Source organism: Delphinapterus leucas, chromosome 10, assembly GCF_059928025.1.
Source record: "Delphinapterus leucas isolate spDelLeu-1000000601 "Yukka" chromosome 10, BTC_Dleu_Yukka2, whole genome shotgun sequence".
Taxonomy (NCBI): Eukaryota; Metazoa; Chordata; class Mammalia; order Artiodactyla; family Monodontidae; genus Delphinapterus; species Delphinapterus leucas.
The window spans coordinates 21079870-21102431 of NC_143138.1; the positions used below are offsets into that span (position 1 = coordinate 21079870).

At 44.0% G+C, this 22562-nt stretch overlaps 1 protein-coding gene and 1 non-coding gene across 2 annotated transcripts; both read left to right on the plus strand.

Annotated features, from left to right (window-relative positions):
- Positions 1-9120: 9120 nt before the first annotated feature.
- Positions 9121-15166, plus strand: BTN1A1 (butyrophilin subfamily 1 member A1). Its single transcript, XM_030760224.2, has 7 exons — positions 9121-9651; positions 9914-10261; positions 12092-12373; positions 13201-13350; positions 13846-13866; positions 13964-13990; positions 14412-15166. Exons 1-7 carry the CDS (start codon positions 9573-9575, stop codon positions 15083-15085), a joined length of 1581 nt encoding a protein of 526 aa, XP_030616084.1. The 5' UTR covers positions 9121-9572; the 3' UTR covers positions 15086-15166.
- A 3746-nt stretch (positions 15167-18912) lies between these two features.
- On the plus strand, positions 18913-18995 carry TRNAL-CAG (transfer RNA leucine (anticodon CAG)). Its single transcript has one exon. It is a non-coding gene; the product is annotated as a tRNA-Leu (tRNA).
- The last annotated feature ends 3567 nt before the right edge of the window (positions 18996-22562 follow it).

The following is a 22562-nucleotide window of genomic DNA, read 5'->3' on the forward strand; positions in this document are numbered from 1 at the left end:
TCCGCGCTTTCACTGCCGAGGGAGAGGGTTCAATTCCTGGTTGTGCCGCAGCCAAAAACAAGAAAACAAAACAAAACAAAAAAACACCTAATGATTTCCTTCTAAGAGAGAGTCAGAGGAGACAGAACAACAGAAGCAGAGGATAGAGATAGAAAGATTTGAAGATGCTATGCTACTAGACTTGAAGTTGGAGAAATGGGTAGCCTCTAGAAGCTGGTATTGGGCACGCTCCTCCAAAAAGTCTGAGAAAACTGCAGGAGAAAGGCTTCCCGCTCTTGCCTTTTTTCCCTGAAAGCAGGAAATAAATCTCGCATATGAAAGGTACCCTCCCGGTACCAGGAGGAAGGGAGATATCCTTATCACCAGAGAGAAGGCTATATAAACAAACCTTGCTACTTCTTCACCATTTACTACCCCTAGCCCAAGCCCCTTTGCCATGTCAATTTTTCACAAATTTATTGTTTCTTTGCCTAAAATGTATTAAAGCTTCCTGCTCTGGTCATTTCTTCAGGTCTTCATCCTCTTGTGAGGGCTCTCATGTACATGTAAAAATTCAATCAAATGTGGATGCTTTTCTCCTGTTCATCTGTCTTTATCAGTCTAATTTTCACACCCAGCCAAAGACCCTCAGAGGGTTGTTTTCTATTTTTTATTAAAAATATTTTTTGTTGAAGTATAGTTGCTGTACAATATTATATAAGTTACAGGTGTACAATATAGTGATTCACAATGTTTAAAGGTTATACTCCATTTACAGTTATTATAAAATATTGGCTATATCCCTCATGTTGTACAATATATCCTTGTAGTTCATTCTACACCTAACAGCATACCCCAACCTCTATATTGCTCCTCTCCCCTAGAAGGTTGTTTTTTAATATGATAGCACTGCACTTCTAGGAAGCAGTTTCTACATTGGGTACTTATTACTGAGCAACAAATCACCCCACAACTTAACTGTCTTAAAATAACACTCATTTGTTACTGTTCCTATGTCTGGGTGTCAGATGAGTGTAGCTAATCTACTCCTCAGCTCTGCTTCAAGCTGCAGTGTCTAAACAGCTCTATGAGTTGGCTGGGGCAACTATTCCACTTGTCTCCTACCCTCCTAAGACTAGAGGGCTGATCAGAGCAGTTTCTTCTTACGATAAACAGTTCCTTATGGTGTTCACCAGTGAGTAGAAACACGCAAGACCTCTTAAGAGGTCTTGGAACAGACACATTGTCACTTTCAACCACATGCCATTGGCCAAAACAAATCATGTGGGCAAAGGCAAAGTCAAGGGGTGACTTGCCCAGGATGAGGCCATACCAAAGATGAGGATTCAGGGAGGACTGAAGGATTGAGGTCAGTAATTCAATCTTTCACACCATTGTTCAAGATGCAACCAAATTTCTATGTCCTCCTCAAAGCCTTCTCTTAGTATTTCCGTCCACAGGACTCCTCCCATCTGTAGACATGTGCTGGGATGCCATACCCTCTGAGATGACTTCCACTCAAAAGTCATCCTAGTTTAAAAATTTAGAAATATGATTCTAGATTTTTCAAAGTCGGAAGGGACTCTAAAGGTTATAAAGCCCCAAATACCTTTAGATCTGAAGGAAAAGGCAGCCTCTGACTGACGAAGAAAGAAACAAGCCTGGCAGTGGCTCCAGCGTTCTCCACTTAAACATTTCACAGACACCAACATCAGGCAACACCATTCTGTGATTGTGATGGAGTGAGACAAAAACAAATCCACTCTGCAGTCATGTCAGAGCACAGACTAAAAAACAAGAACACCGTGCAAGCTACAAAAATGACCATACACTTCCCTCTGTCGGCTGACTGCAGTAATTGCTGTTTCTTTACCACTTAAATCTTTTTTTTTTTTGGCAGTGTCCTGCGACTTGTGGGATATTATTTCCCTGACCAGGGATTGAACCTCGCCCCCTGCAGTGGAAGCATGGAGTCCTAACCATTGGACCACCAGGAAATTCCAGCCCACTCTTTTCCTCCACTTCCTAATAAAAATTGGAATATTCAATCATACATCAGTCTGCTGCTTTCTTACAGCAGTCATCCAGAGCAAACCCTTCATTCTTTGAACCTCCCCCAAGTCACCCAACAAAAACCTAAATCCTGTAATAAGTACTCCCACACGCTCTCACTGAGACACACACCCCCAAGCCCCCATGGTGTGTTGAATCCACGCTGCTGTAACAAGTAGCGACAAATCCAATTTCATTCAACTGCAGTTGGGCTTTGGCTGGTGGCCTTCAACATGGTCATAGGCAAGCAGAACCCCACTATCAGCCTCCAGTGTTCACTCCCATCCACCCCAAATTTGGCCCCAGACTTTCAGTTCTCCAGATACAACAAAATCTCTCAGTATCTAAAGCCAAGAGGAACTTCCTGCAGATTTCTCAGAACAAAAATTGAAACAAAAAGTATTCTTTGTTCATGATTTATTGATAATTTTTCAATAATCAAGTATTCACAGAAGGGAACAGTCACTCCATTGTGTGTTTCATGCTCACATTCCATCCTCCTTCCCCCATCTTTAACTCAGATCTTAACTGGTTTAGTTCTGTTTATTTTCCAAAGAAACGCATAAAAGAGCTTAGAAAATTCTGGTGTTCCCTCCATTGTTCTATAAACGAGGCTTTGTATCTCTTATGAAACCTCTCTGTTACTACAGAATAGAAAAAAGGACAATCGTGTGCAGGTCAATGGCTTTTCATTTCTCTGGGACTCAGAGCTCATATCTCCCAGGGATTCAAAGCCTCAGGGCGCACAAAATGAAAAATACTGACAGCATTTCACTGATGACGGTGGAGAGAACAGAGATGGTGGTAAACTGCCTCAACATTCTCCTTAGGAGACATACAGGTCCCTTGGAATATGACCATAAGATTAGCTAAGCCAAGAAACTTGAAGTTCAGGCACACTAACCGGTGGTTGATAATCAGGAAAGAAGTTGGTGTGGGGCTGGGGCGGGGAAGGCTGGGAATGGAGACCAGGGGCCAGGTGGAAAAATGTCTCCTGGGGATACCTGACAATTCCTACCACGGTGTCTCATTTCTTTGGAGAAAAAGAGATGCCCTCTGAATCTCTCACATTCACTGATTCTCAGTCTCCCCTCTCTCTGTCTGTCTCTCTCTCTCCCCTTGGTGGTCACCAGCATACCCTTCCTACTGGTGTTCACCTAGAAAATCCTCAGCCAATGAGGGGACTATGGATAAATCCTTCTGCTTTCTCATCCCTCGGTGACAACTCTGAATTGGGTAGTTTCCAGTTCCACACAATCTTTCAGAGAGTCCCTAGCAAGATTGAGTCCCAGGGACCCGTAACAGTAATCCGGGTGTTATCACACTCTTTATTAGCTCTTCCCTGTCTCATTTCTTCCCTTCCCCACCGTGTTTTCCAGGATCACCTCCCAAATAAATTACTTGCATCCATATCTGTGTCTGAGGGCCTGTTTCAGGGAGAACTCAAACTAAGACAAGGTCTGATCAGGGAACATGGAGTGACATCTGTGATAAGAGGAAAACAAGGTGAAGTCAGACCAATAATGAATTCATGGCTTGCTTCTAAAATACTAAACTCTGTATTTTCATGTTTTCTATAGCCTGTCCTCCAGAGGGTGGATAGAGCCCTGCTTTGGAGTAATTTGCCCCACCAGGTAATGGGAAGAGAGGGTGCAATGGGGTAGATTCTAAGAAGAACTGAGTGGTCCATACAACTGCTCCCTTCCCTAAATCTTCTAATTTTTCCCTTGCACAATCCAAACTCATTTTATTGACTCCCATATGTTCCTTTCCTGACCCTCTTCTTTGTTCTAGGAACTCTCCATTTCAAACGCGTTTCCCGGAATATGACTCAGAGATGTCACCACTCAACCAGACCTCAGCCTCTTGCTCCCAGGGAATACATTTAACCTCACTCCACCCCCACGAACCCCCCTTCTACACAGAATCCCATCGCATCTTCTTCAGACCTCTTCAATTTCTTTCCAGTCCCCATTCACATATGCAAACTCTGTTGGGCTACAATGCGCATAATTTCTTTTCTTCCAGTTTTATTGAGACATAATTCACATACAGCACTGTATATGTTTAAGGTGTACAGCATAATGATTTCACTTATGTATATCGTAAGATGATTACCACGATAAGTTTAGTGAATACCCACCCTCGTATATAGATACAAAATAAAAGAAAAATTTTTCCTTGTGTGGAGAACTCAGGATTTATTCTCTTAACAACTTTCATATATATTATACAAGTGTTAATTATATTTATCATGTTGTACATTACATCCCTAGTACTTATTTATCTTATAACTGGAAGTTTGTACATTTTGACCACCTTCATCCAATTCCCCCTCTCCCCACCCTCCACTTCTGATAACCACAAATCTGATCTCTTTTTCTATGAGTTTGTTTGTTTGTTTGTTTGAAGTATAATTGACCTACAGCGCTATGTTAGTCCATGCTGCACACCACAGTGGTTCAATATCTCTACACATTACAAAGCGATCGCTACACGATGCACATAAATTTAATACAGGCTTGGTAAATAGGGGGGTTATGTCAGTATTATAATGTCAACATATCATGAGGTCACATCTAGTTATTACCAGTATGCCAGTAGTGAGAAACAGCAGCTGACCACAAAGCTCACTACAAGCCACAGGATACGGTGCTATGCGTGATGTGCCCATTCGCACCCAGCCCTTTGTCTTAGCTCGGTTTAGCCACGTGCAAAAGAAATAAGCCCAAGACTCAGCCAGAACCATCCCCCAGGGTCATCTCCGCAGCAGATGCCTCGTCAGCTGCGGATTCTGAATAAGGAAGAGAAAAAAGCTCCTGTGGAACGGCAGCAGCCAGCAGGGAGAATCCTGGTAGCAGTCCAGACCTAAATCAGAACGTATTTTTAATAAGACCCTCCAGTGAAGTATATGCTCATTTAAGTTAGAGAAGTGCTGCTCTGGGAGGGATGGGAATGGGGCTAGGGAGGGATTGTAATAGCACTAATAAATTACCTGAGATGTTTGACTACGGAGACTGTACTTAGAGACTGTTAAGGGCTGGGGAAAATCTGTGATGGGAATACAGAACACTAAACAAAGGAAATAAGGTGAATCATTTAACTCCCTCCCTCCCCCATCCCCCTCAAACACAAAAAGTTGTACAGGAAAGTAAATGTAATCATATGTGATCCTCAGCTCCATAAAAATATAGCCACAAAACCATGGTATTGGAAACACTGAACAAAAATGATATATTTCTATTGGTGATATAAAAGAATGGTATTAGTCAGAGTTCTCCAGAGAGACAGGACCAATAGGATATACAGTATACAGATATATAGAAAGAGATTTATTATGAGGGATAGGCTCACGTGATTATAGAGACAAAGAAATCCCACAATCTGCCCTCTGTAACCTGGAGGCCCAGGAAAACTGGTGGTGTAGTTCCAGTCCAAACTCGAAGAACTGTGAACCAGGGGAGCCAATGATGTAAGTCCAGGTCAGAGTCCAAATGCCAGAGAACAAGAAGTGCTAATGTCTGAGGGCAGGAGCTGGAAGTCCCAGCTCAAGCACAGAGCAAATTCGCCCTCCCTGCATCTTTTTATTCTATTCAGGCCCTCAAAGGATTGGATGATTCCCACCTGCATTGGTGAGGACGGTCTCTTCACTTACGGATTCAAATGCTTCTCTCTTCTGGAAACAGCCTCACAAACACACCCAGAAATGACCTTTTCCCAGTTACCTGGGTAGTCCTTAGCCCAGTCAAGTTGACATATAAACTCAGCCACCACAAGAACGAAATCATCACTGCTCATGATAGAGCATCGAAAAGTAATATCTAAAAATGGATTCATCAAGAAATAGCAACATAAATGTTACTCCTGAGACATATCTAGATAAATACCAGACAAAACAACAAAGCATTTGAAGAGGCTGTTCCTAGGGAATGAGGAAGGATAGGGTGGAAGTGGGAATAGTGCTTTTCTTAAAAGCTCTTTATACTTTTTTTTTTTTTTTTAATGCTTTGCATGGGCTTCCCTGGTGGCGCACTGGTTGAGAGTCCGCCTACCGATTCAGGGAACACAGGTAACGTGCCCCGGTCTGGGAAGATCCCACATGCCGCGGAGCGGCTGGGCCCGTGAGCCATGGCCGCTGAGCCTGCGCGTCCGGAGCCTGTGCTCCGCAACGGGAGAGGCCACAACAGTGAGAGGCCCGCGTACCGCAAAAAAAAAAAAAAAAATGCTTTGCATGAATTACTTTGACAGAATAAAAACTACTTCTTAAAAAAAAAGGAGTAAGTGGTTGCCTCGGTCAAATGCTGTTGGATGTCAAGTAAGATGAGGAAGAGAATAATCATTGGATCTGACTAATTTATAATATTAGGAAATTTGAATCGTGTGTGGTGAAAAGGGGAGTGTAGGGGGAGAAGGCCTGACATCTTGTCATCGGAGGAGCACATCACACTCCTCAGCCCAAATGGTTTCATGTCTAAGAGGAAACAGTTTATGTTTCTAGGGCCCCAGAATAACAGGAACTTGCTCATAGTAGCCCCACATCACAAAGGCACCTAAAAAACAATGGGAGCCATGAAAACTGGGGGCATCTAGAATGTCTGTTCCCTGATTGAGCCTGGACAATTCAGAGATCCTGCCACTGATTGTCCAAAACTGCTAGTTTCTGTCGAAATGACTCAGATATTATCCATCAGAACCTTGGCTGCCACATAATACCTTGAATACCATTTGCTCTCTATTTCCCCAGCTCCTTTCTTTCAGTCTAGCTCTCTTGGGTGCAAGTAAAAGCTCTTCCTCCTGCCCCAAATTTTCCTCTAAGATATTTTGACAATGTAGGGCAAGGGATAGAAGTCTAATCAGAATGTGTTGAGGAGAGGAAACTCATTATCGGTGATATTTTTGAAAGTTAAGCACAGATGGGAGCTGAGAATGAGGCAGGCACATTTCAAACTAGGAAAGCCAAGGACTGGTGGGTGTGATTGAAGCTGTAAATTCTACTTCGGTCTATGTGCTGATAAGAGGTCAGAGACCTCAAAGAGCTCAGTTTAGGAGGGGAAGAAAGACTTGGAAACAAAAGACAAAAATAAACATATCTGCATCACACAGTAGGATTCAGGTCAGATTTGTGCCAGCAAAGAGGGAACAGGAAGTTGTCCATGTCACAGGATAAACCTGGCCCATCTTCCTGGAGAGCTGATTTCACTTGGACGGGGCAAAGTCTAGCTAGAGTCATATTTTTTTTTTAATTTCATGCGTAATGCAGCAAAATGTTTAATTTACTTTAAACATTACAGATAAGACCAAAGACTTCAAAAGTGTTTCTCATGTGAGTTGGACAGACTGAGAGGCTCTGGGGAGAAGAGGCTGAGAGGAAGGAAAGAGGGAGGCCACTAGATCTTACAGCATTTTCTTGACCAGATTAAGGTGCCTGAACTGGGTGTTGGGGTCACTAAGGAGACATGTAGGGATTTTTAAGCAAAAAGTGACAAGATCAGGTTTGTATTTGAGAAAATTCACTCTCCTAGCGCTCAGGTGGGTCCACTGGAGGAATTATTTTTTGTTGGTCTTAATCATAGTCCCAATTAAAAGGCAAAGAACAAACGGGTGGTGAAGGGTTTTTGCCACACATATAATACAGGGTTGATGTCTTTAATTTCTAAAAAGTTCATACATTTTGATTAAAAAAGAAAAAAAAAAGCTCCAGAATCTATCTAGAAAAAAAAAAGGCAATTAGCTCAAAAAATTCACTTCCGGAATATATTAAAATATATAAACATGAAAAATGACCAGCCTCATTATATAAACACATGTGAAGTAATAATTTGGTCAATATCATCCATTCCATTAGTGATGATGAGAAATAATAGCCCTCAATGCTGGCAGGAATTAGGTGAGAAGGACATTTCAGTTGATGGTGTGATAGGCTTGACATTTCAGGAAGAAACTTTGACAATATGTTCATACCATTTGACCTGATGACAATATTTCTGGGAATTCATCAGAAAGTTTATCAGGAAACTATCAAAGATGCGGACAAAGACTTGTGTATAAAGCACACTATTTATAATAAGCAAAAAACTCAAGATGTCCCACAATCTTGGGAATTATAGGAAGCTTCAATATGATATTATGTAGCTATTAACAATGTTTCAAATTATATTTACAAAAGTATCAACAATTCTGCCAGAGGCTGTCATTATTTGCTGACATTATGAATGATTTCTACTTTCAAAAATATACATATTTTTAAATTTTCCATAACGATAAGGGGTCTAACCCAAAACAAGAAATTGCAGGCCTCATGAATTGCTTTTAGGTTAGTAGCTTTGGTAGAGAGACAACTTTGGGGCCCTGAAAACTGAAACACACAAATGTATTCCTAGCCTATCTTTAATTTCCAACTCACATAAATAATAATAGAATAACAACTTTCTCTCTTCTAAGTCCCTATTATATGCTAAGCACTTAACATGCTTAATCTCATTTAATCCTTGCAACACCACTCCAAAGAAGGTATTATTAACAATACTCCCATTTCAGAGATAAAAGAACTGAGGCTTGGAGAGGTGAATTAACGGCCCAAGGTTTTACATTTTCTTTTAGTGTTTTCTTGAATCCTCTTTCTTTTTTGCCCTGTCCCCTTCTGTTTAGCCCAGGTCATCAATGCATATCCTGATTTCTCAGCTGAAGACCACAAATCCACAGACCTTTTCCTCTCTAGAAAACTTTTTTTTTTCCCCAAAGTAAATACATCAGGGACCTGGGGGCAGGCTTTCCTGAGAGCACTTCCCCCTTCCTTCTCCTTTAACTTTTGCCCCTGGGGCCACAACCAACTTTCTCATTTGGTAGCAGAAGCTTGTTGGTGCCTTTTCCTCCAACATCAGAGGTCAGTATCTGGGATTACTCTCACCCCCTGAGAGAGCCAGCAGCCAGGAGGCATTTTCTCTCCCCCTGGCTCCTTCCTCCCTAGTCCTAGGCCCTCTACTCTTCAAGCCCTTTAGCTCTCTTCAGCTCCCCTTTCTTGTTCTATCTGCTCCCAATCTTTCTTCCTTTCTCCTCCAACTTACTCCCCTGGTCTCCATCTCTACCTCCATCACTGTATCTTTACTATCATTGCTAAAAGCAAATGCCAAATTATTGTATTTGAAAGAAGAGGTTTTTTAGGGCAGTGGTTCCAAGGTTTTTCTATTTATATGAAACCCATTAATGGGTACTATGCCTCACAATTCCCTTCTCCTAAGTCTCTCTTGGGGATTCAGGGCCCATTTTGTTGTTTTATACAGACAAGATTGACCAGACTTAGGGTGGTCGGTGAGAGCGTGCTGAGGGCCGCCTGGACTGAAAGTCTGCCCTGTGGGGGGAGGTAAGGAGGAAGCTTCAGGTGCAAATGACTCTTTCCAAGTTGGAAAGAAGTGCTGGGAGGACGCTGGGAGAACAGTGTCTCAACAACCCATAGCTATCTCCTATCCCTTCATCTGTCTCCTAGGTTGAAGCTCCTGACAAACTCGAGTCCACCAGCATCTTGCTGCCCACAAAGGTTGGAGATGGCAGTCTTCCCAAACTCCTGTCTCCCTGGGTGTCTGCTCGTCTTCATTCTCCTCCAGGTGCCCGAGCTGGATTCTGGTAGGTCTCCCCTCTCTCTCTCTCTCTCTCTCTCTCTCTCTCTCTCTCTCTGGCCTACAAGGTTGAAATTTCTCAGCAATTGTAAACAATCCCATTTGGTTCTCCTTAGCGACTTCCATAAGGGTCGAGATGGACTCCCTTGGGGTGTCGTAGGAATAAGAGAAATGGTGGGAGAGTCTCCGCCCTTCGGCGGGATCCTGGTCTGTATCAGTCCTCATCTCCCACCTCCACATTCTGTCTGACCCTCCTGGTTTTTTGGCAGCTCCCTTTGACGTGATTGGACCCCCGGAGCCCATCCCGGCGGTGGTGGGTGAAGATGCCGAGTTGCCCTGTCACCTCTCCCCCAACGTGAGCGCCGAGCGCATGGAGTTGCGGTGGTTCCGAGAGAAGGTCTCTCCCGCGGTGTTCGTGCGCCGCGAAGGGCGAGAGCAGCCCGGAGAGCAGATGCCCGAGTACTGGGGGAGAGTGACGCTGGTGGAGGACCGCATCGCGGAGGGGCGCGTCGCTGTGAGGATACAGGACGTCAAGGCCTCTGATGATGGGGAGTACCGATGCTTTTTCAGGCAGGACGAAAACTACGAAGAGGCCACCGTGCATCTGAAGGTGGCTGGTGAGTAGACCGGTTTTGACTTTCTCCGGTGACTCCATGAGGGATATATTTTCCTATGGATCTGTTACTTTGGAAGCCATCACATTCATTCCCCAAATCCCTTTTAGGTTGGAAGAGGTTGGCAGGCCTAGGGTAGGAGATGAGTAGGAAGGGGGTTTGAGTTGAGAGTGGAAAGGGAGCAGCGGAATTATCTTTCTGGGCGGAGCTTTATTTCAATGATGTCCTGCCTTTCTCTCTCAATTATAGCATAAGCATTTCCCCATGTTATTAATTAAATAAGTGTAAGATGCAATGACTGTATAACATTCTCTTCTATTAATAGACCATAATTTGCTTGATCAAAGCCCAGAATTAACCATTTCATTTGTGTCTATTTTTCACCATTACATTAAGGCTGTGGTGAGCAACCCCAATGCATACTTTGACGCCGCTTTATGGATTAGTACCCAAAGGCCAATTTCCTAAAATCATGGAGCGTGGCTGCTTGTTAAGGGTCTTGATCTACCTACAAAAGTTTTTGTTTTTGTTTCCTTTTTCCTTTCAAGCCAAATTTCAGAGTAAAACAACAAGGAAAATGGTAAACACTCAGGAGGAAAGTATACATTGAGGTCTGACTTTCCCACTTGGCATCAAACAAATCTCTTTCTGAGCTATATTTCCTACTGTAAAACTGGGAAAGCACCACCTCTCAAGCAAGGTTTTGCAGAAATGAAATAAAATGAGACAATATATGAGAAACTGCTTTGTCAATTCTAAAAGCATTATGTGCTTGTAAGATATTATTACTGTGCCTCGACTGCCCTACAATGTATAATATACAACTATACTGCTTTTCATGTATGTAGTCAAATAAAGTTTGAAAAATACGTGGGTGAAATCTGGGTCCCTGCCTCATAACAGAGTGCCCCACGTGGCAGCATCATATATAACTCATATTTCCTTTTTAGGGAAGTATCTTAAAGTTTGGTTATAAAGCCCTAGAGATTTGATAGCATAAAGCTGTCGTTGTTACCTTTTCTGAGTGATAAGACACCTTTGAGAATCTGCTAAGGGTGGTGGCCCTTTTCATGAAAAGAATACACATTTTCACGTACACGCACAACTTGGTATATGGATTTAAACCAATAGTTGTGGATATGTGTTTAAGAACTCTTCTCTGAAGCTTGCTGTTTTTCTGTACTTTGTGGAATTGTAAGAAAATAATTAGGCTGAACAGAAAGGAAAAACAGCTTCATGTTGATTTATGTCAACATAATAAACAGCTTCATGTTGATTTATGTCAATTTAATTGGGGGGTGGGGGTAGATGAGGTTGAAATCATTCAAGAAAATGCCTGAATCAGTATCACAGGTAAGTGAAACTTAAATTGTCTACTACAATCTCAGTGCAAAGAACATCCAATCCCCCTTCTCCTCAAGGATACTCCTTCTCTGTTTATCCTTACATTCTCAATCCTAGCCCTTTTCCTACCCAAAGCCTTCTCATGATACTTCCAACCACAGAGCTCTCTCCTGTCTCTGGAGCTCCCAGCCTTGATTCACTAACCCACCCCTAAGCCACTGGGCTTGCTGTTCCCGCTGACCGGACCCCTTGTCTGTCCACCAAACTCCTGCCCACAATTCCAACACTAAATCCCAACACAGCACCCCTCTCTGATAAGATGTATTCTTTTATTGATACCTCTGTTTCCTTGTGTAATAAAATATGGAGATGAGTCCCTCTCATCCCCAGTTCCCTTGGGTTTCTCTTTCTCAAACTATGTAGTCCTGTGGTTATAAGCCTCCCAGAAGGATGTCCGCTAAAGGAGTAAGTTGTCTCCTTTCTCCATAGCTCTGGGCTCTGATCCTCACATCCACATGGAAGTTCAAGAGAGTGGAGAGATCTGGCTGGAGTGTACCTCAGTGGGATGGTACCCAGAGCCCCGGGTACAGTGGCGAACTCCCAAGGGAGAGGAGTTTCCATCCGTGTCAGAGTCCAGGAACCCTGATGAAGAAGGTCTGTTCACCGTGGCAGCTTCAGTGATCATCAGGGACACCTCCATGAAGAATGTGTCCTGCTGTATCCGGAACCTCCTTCTCGGCCGAGAGAAGGAAGTAGAGATTTCTATACCAGGTCAGTGAAATCAGTGCTAGGTTCCTTTTTGACACAGCTTCAGGGCCACATCACATGGGACACCTGCCCGGCTGTAACCTCATGGCAGACTTGTCTATTTTCCTCACCTTAAGCTTTCCCCCACCTAAACTCTTGCCCACCAAGCCCCACCAGCCTCACTAGAAGAGTAGAGATTCTGAAGGCATAAATTTTACCTAGATCTCATACAAATTCCAGATTTTCTATCTTGGGAGATATATCTTGGTAGAGAAGCTTTGTCTCTGGAGGGGGGGGTCTTCTGGATCTAACTAAATTAGTTCTCCTGTTTCCTCCCTTGCCTTGCCTTCCTCCCCATTCCATGCTAGAGCTCTGGCTAAGTTTCCAGGGTCCTCAGGGAAGCAAATCTTCTTATTATTCCTTACACACTATCTCTGGTTCAGGCAGGAACTTTTCCTTATTCTTTGGTCATTGAGTCCCATTCTGTTGCACTCAGTGTGACACTTCCCCTTCCTTATTTACTTCCCTCAACCCCTTGGCTCCCATCCTGCATTGATAGCTAAGGAGAAATTTCCATGAAAACAGGAATTGGTCCATTATATTCTTTATCTCACAGGTCCTGTCCCCAAATGACTCTTGTTCATCTTCATTCCTCTCTTTATCTGCTCTCTGTTACCTAAGATCAAAATTTATCTGAAAAGCTCAGAGTGGCACTGGAGGGACTATTTTGCCATGGGAGGAATGTGAGAGGTCCAGGTCATCCTCTCTTCCACCCCCTTTTGGAGTCAGGAGAGGAGCTGGACTTGCTCTGAGCTTCTCAACAAATGTCCTTCTTGGGGATTTTGTTTTAGCTCCCTTCTTCCCAAGGCTGACTCCCTGGATGGTGGCTGTGGCTGTGGTCTTGATGGTCCTAGGACTTCTCACAATTGGGTCCATATTTTTCACTTGGAGACTATACAAGGAAAGATCCAGACAGAAGAGGCATGAATTCAGCTCTAAAGGTAAGTCATAGAATCCCAGTCTTCTTTTTGGGAATGCTTCCAAGTGGGGTTGGATCCAAGTCCTTTAGGATGACTGCCAATGGGAAGATAATTGATTCTAGAATTCTGAAAGTCAGAGGGGATTATAAGGCTCCTGAAGTCAGTGGCACCCAATATGAAGAATAACAGAGGTTTGGGGTACAAGACGAGTCAAAACCAGTTCTAACTGAGAGAACAGACCTGATGTTTATTCACTACTCACCTTCAGACTCTATCATTACTTTTAACTTGGTTTCCCAGTAACGACTGAAGATCTGATCCCAAGCCAGTAGGAACTTCCTGCATATTTCTTAGAAAACAAAACATAATCCCTGTTCTTCATTTATTGATAATGCTTCAACAATCAGGTAGTCATGAAGTAAACAGTTACTCCTTTGTGTGTTTCTTACACCTGTTTTGTCCCCTCCCTCATGCCCACTCTAGAAGGTCACTAAGGTATTTCTGTTTGTTTTCCAGAGAAACTCCTGGAAGAGCTCAGTAAGTTCTATCTTCTTCTAATTATTTCATCCACAAGGTTTTCTCTCTCTTATTATAAAACATGTCAATAACACGTTTTCCCCCTCCCCCATTGCAGAATGGAAAAAGGCTACACTGCATGCAGGTCAGTGACTCTAAATATCTCAAGGGCTCCGAGGATCTACCTTGCAGGAATTCAAAGTCCTACAGTACTTGGAAATAAAAACCACTAACATATTTTAGTGATGAGGATATAGAGGGGATAGATGATGGCAAATGGCCTCAACGTTTTCCTTGAGGCACACAGAGGGTCCTTGGAAGATGGCTAGAAGACAAGTCCCCGCTGACAGGGTCCCATGGGGCACTGGGGACAGTCAGTTCATACATCACCCTGTGGCTGTGGATGGAAGAGGGGACTAGAGACAGCTGAGCAGGCCAGGCAGCTCTCTTCTGGAGGAGACCTGTCAACTGCTAGAGCAGTGTCCCACTTCTTTGGAGAAGAAAGGATAGTTCTCTCAACCTTTAACATTCACTGATGTTCAGACTCACTTTCTGTCTGTCTCTAGTTGATGTGACTCTGGATCCAGATACCGCCCACCCCCACCTCTTTCTGTATGAAGATTCAAAATCTGTCCGACTGGAAGATTCACGTCAGAAACTGCCTGAGAAACCAGAGAGATTTGACTCCTGGCCTTGTGTGTTGGGTCGTGAGGCCTTCACCTCGGGGAGACATTACTGGGAGGTGGAGGTGGGAGACAGGACTGACTGGGCAATCGGGGTGTGTAGGGAGAACGTGATGAAGAAAGGATTTGACCCCATGACTCCCGAGAATGGGTTCTGGGCTGTGGAGTTGTATGGAAACGGGTACTGGGCTCTCACCCCCCTGCGGACCCCTCTCCCATTGGCGGGACCCCCCCGCCGAGTTGGGATCTTCCTGGACTGTGAGTCAGGAGACATCTGCTTCTACAACATGACTGATGGATCCCATATCTATACTTTCTCTAATGCCTCTTTCTCAGGCCCCCTCCGGCCCTTCTTCTGCCTGTGGTCCTGTGGTAAAAAGCCCCTGACCATCTGCCCAATCACTAATGGGCTTGAGGGAGTCACAGTAGTTGCTGATCCCAAGGACCTTTCTAAGGACATCCCACTCTCGCCCATAGGGCAGGACTCTGCCTCTGGGGATACAGACACCCTCCATTCTAAACTGATCCCTCCCCAGCCCAGCCAATGGGTACCTTAAGGAACACCCCAGCTCAACCGCTTCCTTTCACTCTTACCCCCTTCTCTATCACCCCCTGGGGCTTCATCTGCCAGCTGTACCCAGCCCCTGTTTCTTCCTGTTGGGTAGGGGTTAATTAATCTTGAGAAGGTTGTGTTGCTGCTGATAGAGTGTGGGGTGTAGGACCTTCCTAATCTGTTTCTGTTTCTGTTTCAATATTCAGGGGGCAGAGAAGGGACTCCAACTGCTTCTCGCGTTCTCCTGGCCCTTGAGGCCAAAGCCTATAGGAAGGCACTTGAAGCTCAGGGATCAAGATGGGCTTAGGCTGGCCTAGGGTTGTGACAGAAACATCTTGGTGTCCAGAATACGAATATGTACAGGAACAGGTTTTAGGCAAGCAGAAAACCCAAAGGATCCTGGGAAGGGAAGATCCGAGGCTGAAATCCCATAAGGGAACTTGCGGGGGAAGTCATGATAGAAGAAAGTGAGGTGAACCCAGGCCATTGATGGACATCTGGCCTGCCCCTAGAGTTTTAGGGCCTATATGTCAAATTTTTTAAGTCATATCCCCTGGGGTGGATCTGAGCAATTGGCAAGGAGAGTAAAGAAGAGATGAAATGAGCAGGGCTAAGGGATCAGACAGAACGTTTGATAGAGGGGAGAATTTTAGATAAAATTCAAAGGTTGTGTTCACAGCCATGCCTCGGCCCTGTTCCCCTCTCTGCACCCACGTTTCTCCCTTGCCTGGGGCTCATCTCAACCTCACTTTGTTGACTCCACAAGTCTCAGGTTCTCTTCTTCTTTTTGATCTAGAATCTCTCCATTTCAGAGGCATTTCCAGGCATCATCGTTCAGTAAGATCACCACTTTATCAGCCATTGTCTCAGCCTCAACCCAACATTTGGTTTAGACCCTCCACCATACCTTTAATTAGCTTCGGCCACCACCCACTTCCACACCGCACCACCAATCGCTCTCTCCCCACCCAGCTTTCCTACACGCTGCTTCTCCTCAGTGTTCCCTGAAGGCTGCATCATTGTGTCCAGCACAGCTGGATCGACCGCAGTTGTCTGTATTTGCATTTTCCTATATATGTGTGTCTTGTCTTCCCAATAGACTGCATATTTACCCAGGCTCCAACCTTCCATTTCCACTGGGTTTTCCAGTTTCCAGGATAGATGTCACCCATGGTCTTAACCTAATAAATAAGTCTGTCTGATTGCTGAAAACAGCATCTGCACCTTCCTTTCTTTATCCCAGCAAGTGGAACTGAAACAAAAACAGAGGAAAGAAACCTGCGTGGGAATGCAGTGAGCCAAAGCAGTGTGGTTCTGTTTATCCAAGACCCATCCCCAGACCTGATGGCAGTGGGCTCACCAGGGAAGGGGCTATTGTCCCAGGACTGTCCAGCTACTTGCAATAAGGCCACAGTGCCAATGGCTACCCGCCCTTAGCCTCTGGAGGAAATGTTTGGGAAATTTTAGTGGTGATGCCTCATAATTGGAAAAACAAACAAACTTGGGTGATCTTTAAACCACCGTTCCAGAGGAAAGGCCCTTTGGATTCCTACTCTGAAGGCCCTGATAGTTCAGTGAGATGCCCACTTTTTCCTATTTGCCCCAAGCGAGGATCAGGAATAGTCCCCCTCACAGAGGGTCTGACCTTAATGCAAATCAAGCAGTATACGGGCTTCCCTGGTGGCGCACTGGTTGAAAGTACGCCTACCTATGCAGGAAACACAAGTTCGTGCCCCTGTCCGGGAAGATCCCACATCCCGCAGAGCGGCTGGGCTCATGAGCCATGGCCGCTGAGCCTGCGCATCCGAGCCTGTGCTCCGCAACGGGAAAGGCTACAACAGTGAGAGGCCCACACACCGGAAAGAAAAAAAAAGTATTCATTTGTGTTCAAATTGTACTTTTAGAAAGTAAAAAAGTTCAAAAAACAAAGAAAGAAGTTCAAGAAACAAAGTCCGAAGTTCTTTAAAAATACTTGAGAACCTCAAGCAGTTGTTTTGCTAGTTTAATGTACAATGTGTACCCTGAAATGTATATGTAAAATCTCACTCCGAATAGATGGGACTGCCACAGGAACCCCTCTCTGAGAGTAGAAAGAGAACTCGTCATAGGTTTTAATTACTTCTGCGACTTCTCTCCCCTTCCTATTTCCTCATGATCTTCAAGGAAAATGGTTACCAAACACAGTACTGAGCTGGTAGTAGATTCTTAGGAAACATCTGTGTCCACCCCCCTCCCAGGTTTAGCCTCTTCACATGAGGCACTTATCTGATGAGCCCTGAGGCTTTCTTTCCAGCTGGCACCAGCTACCAGTGCCTGGAAGAAATGAACAGTCTTGGTCGTTCTGGCTTTATTTTCAAACCTTCCAAAAGAGAAGAAAGGTGGCCTTGCTGATGCTTTGCCAAAGCCCGTCTTAATCACCTGAAGCAGAATCGGTGATACTGTGATTTTAGAAGCACCAAAAAGGCGTCTCTTCCACCACTGCAAATAATTGTAGTATTTCCAAGGCCTGATTTTCTTTTTTAACCAGAAACAAAAACCTCTCACCCCACAGCTAAAGATCAGGCCCAAAACGCAAATGCTACTGAAATGATAGTGATAGACTTCATTTCACACACCAAATGCCAACTCTGGTCATCACATGTTTGAAAGGGCCTGCCTCTCTTTAACAGAGATTCTGTGAGATAGTTGAGCTCAGACATTCAAATTAAGAGAAAAATAACTGTACAACTTCTATCATCCCTTATCAACAACAACCGTTCCGCGCCATCTCTCTGCATATCCCAATTTATCTATCTGTCCCTTCTGCCTCCAGACCCACTCAGGTCTCCTCAAAATTCCTTCTCAAAACCTCTGAGTCCACTCCCAACTACATTCACATTTACTCTCATTTTAAAATTTAAAATGGAAATAGCCTTTTTCCTTGAATACATATGGAAGTTCATTTAAAAAAATAAAAATGATCAAAATGTCATCACTCAAATATAACCGATGTCAAAATTTGGGTTTATCCTCTCCTTAAAAAAAAAAAACAAAAAAACTATATCTCCATGGTTTAGTTCTAAGGACCTAAACTAAATTCTCTTTGAGGAGTGTTCCATACCAATTAGAAACTCTTTGTGGTACAGATCTGGTAGCTTTGCTGGACATAAACAGAGATTTAGGAAAGCCATAAGAATTAATGGAAGATAAAGCGATACACTTGTAGAAAGTGAAAGGCAGAACTGGTCTTAGTTTGAGGCCTCCTTTTGAGAACAGTATAACATCCATACAGAAAAGTCCACAAATCCTCAGTGTACAGCTAGATAACTCGGAACAAGAAGCAAGACACCCGGACACCCTTACACCGGTCCCCAGGGTAACCCCAGCGGGGAGATTTACAACAGAAAGGACAGGAGGGAGGAATGAGCGAGCGCCCGAGAGGGCTGGGCCTCGGCGAGCACCAAACTTGAATAAATAGCCTAAAACCTCCTGGGAGCAGGTGTCAATTTAAGTAAGGCAACTTCAGCAACGTGGGTGCCATTATTTGAACAAGAATTCTGTCGAGAATGGAGAAAAAGTTCCCTTACTCTTAGGTACCCAGGCCCGCGCCGCCACGCCCGCGGCAGCCTGGAATCGAATCCGCTTTCATGCAGAAGACGCCCCCCGGCGGCCCCGGCAACCCGGCACTTATCCTGCGTTTCCACCCAGGGTCGGCGTCCGGGTCCGTTCGCAAACTTGTGGTTTCGCTTTTTAACCGAAGAATTTCCACATCCTCAGGAAAAAAAAAAAAAAAGTTGACTAGCGTTGAGGTAGACACGGAAATGAAATCCGAGCAGTATGTAGAAACAGCGAGTCAGGATGGCCGAGCGGTCTAAGGCGCTGCGTTCAGGTCGCAGTCTCCTCTGGAGGCGTGGGTTCGAATCCCACTCCTGACAGTTCCCTTTTCAAACTATTCAACGATTGTATGTGTATCACATTCTTCCATGTTCACCTCGTGAATTCATCCTTTTTTTTTTTAAAAAATAAATTATCCGAAATAAAAAAATTAAAATATTAAAAAAAAAGAATGAAAGCACTCTGTACCCAGAACACAATTTAAGATCTAGTCATTGTAATCTCATCTCCTTTCACTGTCTCTAGTTGTCTGTCCCTCTCTCTCTCCTTCACATTCAAGGAGTCGAATGAATGTTACTCCTCAATTATTTATCACTGATGTCCACAGGGCCCTTCATTTGTTTTATTTATTTATGGATTCCTTTTTAATTGCCTTTCAATTTCATTTTTCGTCTCCCACCCCCATAAGAAATCACTGGAAAGATCATCCTTTTCCTTCTTGCTATATGTTTTTGTAGAACATGTATTTTTGGTTTCGGTACATGCGTTTTTAATTTACATAAATGACACTGTGTCATATATCTCATTCTATTTTTACTTTGTCCCTTTCATACCACAGTTTTGTGTGTGTGTGTGTGCCAGTTTTTCAATCTGTGTTGCTGTGCGTACCTCTAGACCCCATCTAGAACTATTATTTTTAATTATTGCACAGAGGTCTGCAGTGTGTGTCCTCACCCAGGGATGACTCCCAGATTAGGTCCAACGCCCTCCCACCACAAATAAGGGTGCCATCAATGAACATCTTCCTATGTATTACATTATGAAGCTGTGTAAGATTTTCTGCAGGATTGACTTGCAGGTCATGAGGGTCTGACAGTTTACAAATTTTGCAGTTCAGAACAGCACCCAGGACCCAGGACCCAGGAAGGGAGATTTAGACACACACAAATTCATGTTTAGTGACATCTCCAGAAACATCCCTCAAATTCAATTTTCCTGACGTCTAGCCCGCTTATTTTGAGCATTAATACTACAGTTACAAATATTAACCTACAGTGTTTCTATTCTGAACTCAGAACTTGGATAGTGAATATTATTTTTACATAATTTATTGCAAAGCCCCCCAAAATCAAAAACCTCAGGCGACTGGAATTTTCTCCTCTCCATTCCTTTTTTAAAAAAGAAATCTAATCTAATAACAGGTTACAAAGGCAGAAAATAGGGTGAATCTCTTATGATTATTGATATTTAGAATTGTTCTGCCCTCTCTCTCCTCTAAATTCCTCAGAACTCACAGAAAGGTTCATACATACACTGAAAGAAAAGTGAATTGGTATGTCTTAGAAAGATGGTCATTAGCAAGGCTAGAAAAGAACAAACAAATGAAGTTTCCCTTTATTGCCTAGGTGACCACATATTGTCCATTTCTGCCCATTTAGGGTCCCCACGTGGGCCCTGGAAACATGAGAAAGGAGGAAATGGCAAATAGGCACAACTCCTAGGGTAATAGGAGAAGCACTCAGAAGTGCCTGGAGGGTCACTAGGTGGGTCCAACACTATTCAGGCTACCTGGGCTCTGCCACTTACGAGCTGTATGACCTTCCAGGCAAATGACTTTGTATCCCTTGCCTTGGTGACTTCCTCTTTAAAATGGAGGAAATAATTGAAACTTACCCCATATGTATGCTGTGAGATTGCATGATTTGGTATATACAAAGTGCTTGGCAAATAATAAAGGCCTGATAAATCCCAGGCATAAATGCCTAATAAATCTTTTTGTTGTTGTAATTGAGCACCCACTGTTTGCCAACGCCTGTGAACAGGACAGGTGCAGCTCCTACCCCGAGGAATAGACATGTCGGCAGCAAAAACAGGTATGGAGCAAGTAGATGAGTGTTGCTACCCAGGAAGAAATGGGAAATAAAGACCCTTTTAGCTGTACATCTCCATAGGAGAATCTCAGCAGCCCAGCTAGAGGTCCCACTTAATCCACAACTTGTAAATTCAAGTTCCATCCATAATGCTTTGGTAATGTATGGTCTTTTCAAAAGAAAACATGAAACACTTGAGACTTATCAACTGTCAAACCAAGTCCAGCTGTGGTTTTCTTGATGCCATAAATCAGCAGTTCCCAACCTTTTTGGCACCAGGGACTGGTTTCGTGGAAGACAGTTTTTCCAAGGAGGGGGGCGCGGGATGTTTTCGGGATGATTCGAGTGCATTACCTTTATTATGCACTTTATTTCTATTATTATTACATTGTAATATATAATGAAATAATGATACAACTCACCATAATGCAGAATCAGTGGGAGCCCTGAGCTTGTTTTCACTTGTCACTCACTGATAGGGTTTTGATATGAGTCTGCAAGCAATTGACTTATTATGGTGTCTGTGCAGTCAGACCTCTCTGCTAATGATGATCTGTATTTGCAGCCGTTCCCCAGCGCTGGCATCACCGCCTCAACTCCTCCTCAGACCAACAGGCGTTAGATTCTCATGAGGGGTGCCCAACCTAGATCCCTCGCATGTGCAGTTCACAGTAGGGTTCAAGCTCCTATGAGAATCTAATGCCGCTGCTGATCTGACAGGAGGCGGAGCTCGGCAGTAATGTGAGCGATGGGGAGCTGCTGTAAATACAGATGAACTTTACTTGCTCGCCCGCCACTCACCTCTTGCTGTGCAGCCCAGTTCCTAACAGGCCACGACCGGTACTGGTCCGTGGCCCGGGGGTTGGGGACCCCTGCCACAAATTATGAGGATGCCTATGGGCCTATGGTCATCGCCAGACAAAGAAGAATATCAAGATCTGTACACCCCATTCTCTAGTTGCTTCCGCTTACCTGAACTGAGCGTCCTCTTTCTCACCTCTAGGCACACACTGTTCCCTTTGCTTGGAGCACCTCGTCCACTTCTCTCTCCAGCCCACTCTCTTGCCTCGATCTTGCCTACATCTCCTCCATGCTCAGTTTGGGTGTCACTTCTTCCATGACGTCTTCCCCACCTCCTTCTATCTCCACCCAGTCTGAGTTAAGTATCAAAGCGTGGCCTACAGTACCCTCCACTCCCAATGGTGTTATATCCCACTCTACTGTAATTGCTATTGAACTGTTTGACTCATCCTCCCACCAGCCTCTTTAGGATGGAACTCATGAGCCATGTGAGATTAGCATGGTGCCTGCCACATGATAGGCACTGGGTGGATAAACAAGCATTTGATTGTAAACCATTTCCACTTGTACACATAAATCATTTTCACGATTGATACATGGAGAGTTCGGAAGATTTTTAGGTTTTTGGGAGAGATGGTTAGATTCCTCACCTGGAATATTCTATAACTTCAGTAGCCAGCAACACTACCTCACTGGTACAGATCAGGCAATCTATTGAGGGCCACTTGGCTGGAAGCATCCTTGTAAAGGTATTCCTAGAGCCTGATGGAGTAGAAAGGTGAAGGTTAAGGCAGGTTTGGTGACAGGATGAAGGAGTGGTCTAGTGTTGACATCTATACTGGGACACAGCTGGCCTCACCATTTGAGGGAGGTGTGTAATCCAGGCCTGGGAAAAAGACTTTTTTGAGCAGAAGATAGGAGAATGTGAAAAAGAGGGTCTGTCTTTTGATGAAATAAAATTTATATTTTAAGGCAGGGCAAGAAAAATTAAACATA